Source organism: Etheostoma spectabile, chromosome 15 (genome assembly GCF_008692095.1).
Source record: "Etheostoma spectabile isolate EspeVRDwgs_2016 chromosome 15, UIUC_Espe_1.0, whole genome shotgun sequence".
Lineage (NCBI taxonomy): Eukaryota > Metazoa > Chordata > Actinopteri > Perciformes > Percidae > Etheostoma > Etheostoma spectabile.
Window position 1 is genome coordinate 1717017 of NC_045747.1, and position 2670 is coordinate 1719686.

The 2670-nt window shown below is 43.6% G+C and overlaps 1 protein-coding gene across 2 annotated transcripts in view; it reads right to left on the reverse strand.

Moving 5' to 3' along the window:
- grin2ba (glutamate receptor, ionotropic, N-methyl D-aspartate 2B, genome duplicate a) overlaps positions 1-2670 on the reverse strand; it is a 150456-nt gene that overhangs the window by 6898 nt on the left and 140888 nt on the right. For both annotated transcript variants that reach the window (XM_032538281.1, XM_032538280.1), the window contains exon 16: positions 2073-2311. In XM_032538281.1, coding sequence (XP_032394172.1) covers positions 2073-2311 — 239 coding nt within the window. The remainder of the gene's footprint in view (positions 1-2072; positions 2312-2670) is intronic.

Here is a 2670-nt window from a genome sequence, read left to right on the forward strand (position 1 = left end):
GCAGAGAAATGGCTGAGGGTGGAGAGAAAACAGTCGAGTAAATGAGAAGAAGACGATGTGAAGCTGTGGCCGAGCGTGGAAAGATAATAAACCGTAATTTCAACTGTTCACAACGCTCGTGCCCTGTGCTACGTGTGCAAATGAGCACTCTCAGTGAACATTGCCCCTGAATATTTTAACATACGGAAATCATCTGGCTGTAATTGTGGACATTCAGCATTAATTTACGTTGTCACATTGTAGCAAAGACAGAGGTGATTTCTGTAAACGAGAGCATTCGCGGGATGTTACATAGAGCATAATTGCTTTCAGATCCAGTCGCCATACACATTATAATGATGTAATAATCAAAAACAACACCAAGCAGCCTGTCTGTGGAAATGAGAAGTCAACTTGACATTTTTTGCAACTCGTTTTTTCAGACACAGACACGCACACGCGGCCATAAACAAGGCGACAGCAACAACGGGAAATTAACACCATACAAAATAATCAAAGTTGGGCACTGGAGCGTAATATTAGAGCAGAGAGGGGAAAATGTTATGATTTTGTTTTTTATTTTTTTCATGGTCTTGCTTTCTCTGCACAAGCACGCACGGCACCACAGCAGTGTATCGAATGTGTGTGTGTGTATTTTTGAGTGTGTGTGTGTGTGTGTGTGTGTGTGTGTGTGTGTGTGTGTGTGTGTGTGTGTGGGGTGGGGGGGTTGGTGCTCTCTGCTATAAATTAGCCACGTGATTTAGCCTGCAGCGGTTCACCTTCAGAGGCACGCAGTGAATTACACCGAAGCCATGTCAAAACAATTGGAATGCAAATCAAATACCTCGGGGGTGACTTTGGTCTCCTGGGATCCAGTAATCTACCCTCCCCGGTTGTGTGGCTGATTTTTGTTGAGTGAAATATTGATTTTGGCTCAACAGTTTTGTAAATATTTACCCCCACAGACGTCAGAAAGGTCTGACCATCCAAACAAAAAGGTAAAAAGCCCCTGATTTCTGTTTTGGAGGTGACAGTTATGGTTTGGCTCCATGCTTACATACAATTTCAGCAAATCTAAAGCCTGGAAGAATGAAGCAGAGACATTACATTCATGATGTAGGGCTGAAAAAACAAGCAATGGTGGTTACTTTACAGACAGGAAGGAGTTGGTGACGCAGTTGTAAATTAGAGACTTATAAACTATTTGGATGTTTTGTTAATAGAAAATTCTGGTGAGAAAGTGCAGCTGGTAGTTGTTGACTTTGGCTGCCACATCATGCTAGAATTCCTCTTTGACTCTTGAATATCAGTCTCTTTATGTCCTTTAATTGTCCTTTAATTACTGATTTAAGGAAAGAATATACTGTATGTTAAAGCAATAATTATGTTTGGACGTTTTAATTCATACTTGTGGATTTATCTTTTGCCATCAGATGGGTTTAACACTATTACAGGATCAAAAACGGTGTAACAGTAGCACAAGTAGAGACAAGTGAAACAGTCAGCCAAACGACTTAGTTTGACTGTACATTAGCTAAAATTTGCCACTGAAAGCTACACTTGGTCATACCAGACACAGTGAGTGTTGAACGTTGAATACATGAATGCATACATTTCATTTCTGTTGCATTGTCTCTTTTTAAATATTTAAGCAAGTGAAAAGCTGAAGTGAAATTCTCTGTATGTGTTTACACTTACTTGGCCATTAGAACTCATTCTGAATGAGGGTTACGTGGTGGTTGTTATTTATTCATATCTGCCACTAAAAAATTTGGAAAGTGTGCCAAGTAGTCAAGTGTGATGCTACTGGGCTTTTGCTTGATTTGATGCTTGAAGACACATGGTGTAAAAATGCATCGGCTCCCGTGTGCTGGCTTTGTCCTGAACAGAACTTACTGGCAATCTGAATCTGTCAATCAGAATATTCGTTAAAAGGTACAAGCCACGGAAAGCAGACAGACCTTTGTCTCCAACAGGGTCTTACCTTGCACATGGATACATTCATTGTTTATTCATTCATTCTAACAACCTTTTGGATACAGGCTTTAAAGTCGGAGTAGTTTTCTGTCGTCCCTCTCCCCGCCCTGTCTCACCCTGCTGATGGAGAAGACGAAGCCGGGCTGGCCGGAGCAGACGCCCATGAAGCAGAAGCGCAGCTGCCAGTAGAACCAGTGCTCGCAGATGAAGGTGATGAGCGACAGAGCCATGGCGGCGCCGAGCATGTAGAAGACGCCGGCCATGTTGTCCACATCCAGCTGGCTGGACATCACCTCGTTCTTCTCGTGGTGGCAGATCCCCGTCAGCCACAGGGACTCCAGCTCCTCCATCTCACCTGGATGGAGAAGGGGAAGAGGGGCAGTAGAGAAGAAGGACGGAGGATGGAGTTGATGGAGGAACAACAAGAAGGGAGTGGGATGGAGGCAAGGAAAGGAGGGAGATATAGAGATGAATAGAATGAGAGACAAGGAGACGAGACAGAGGACGGGGGCATGATGACGACATGCGGAGAAGTGTTGTTATGATTCGTACGGGAATTGAAATCAAGAATAAGGGTGTGAAAAAAGTGGGAAGGAATGTTAAATATAAAAGGAGAGAGGAGGGACATGATGTAATAACGGGATGGGTATCGGAGGACACGAGGGATGGAGAGATGATGCAACAGAAGAAGAGAGGAGGGAAGATGGCGGGCAG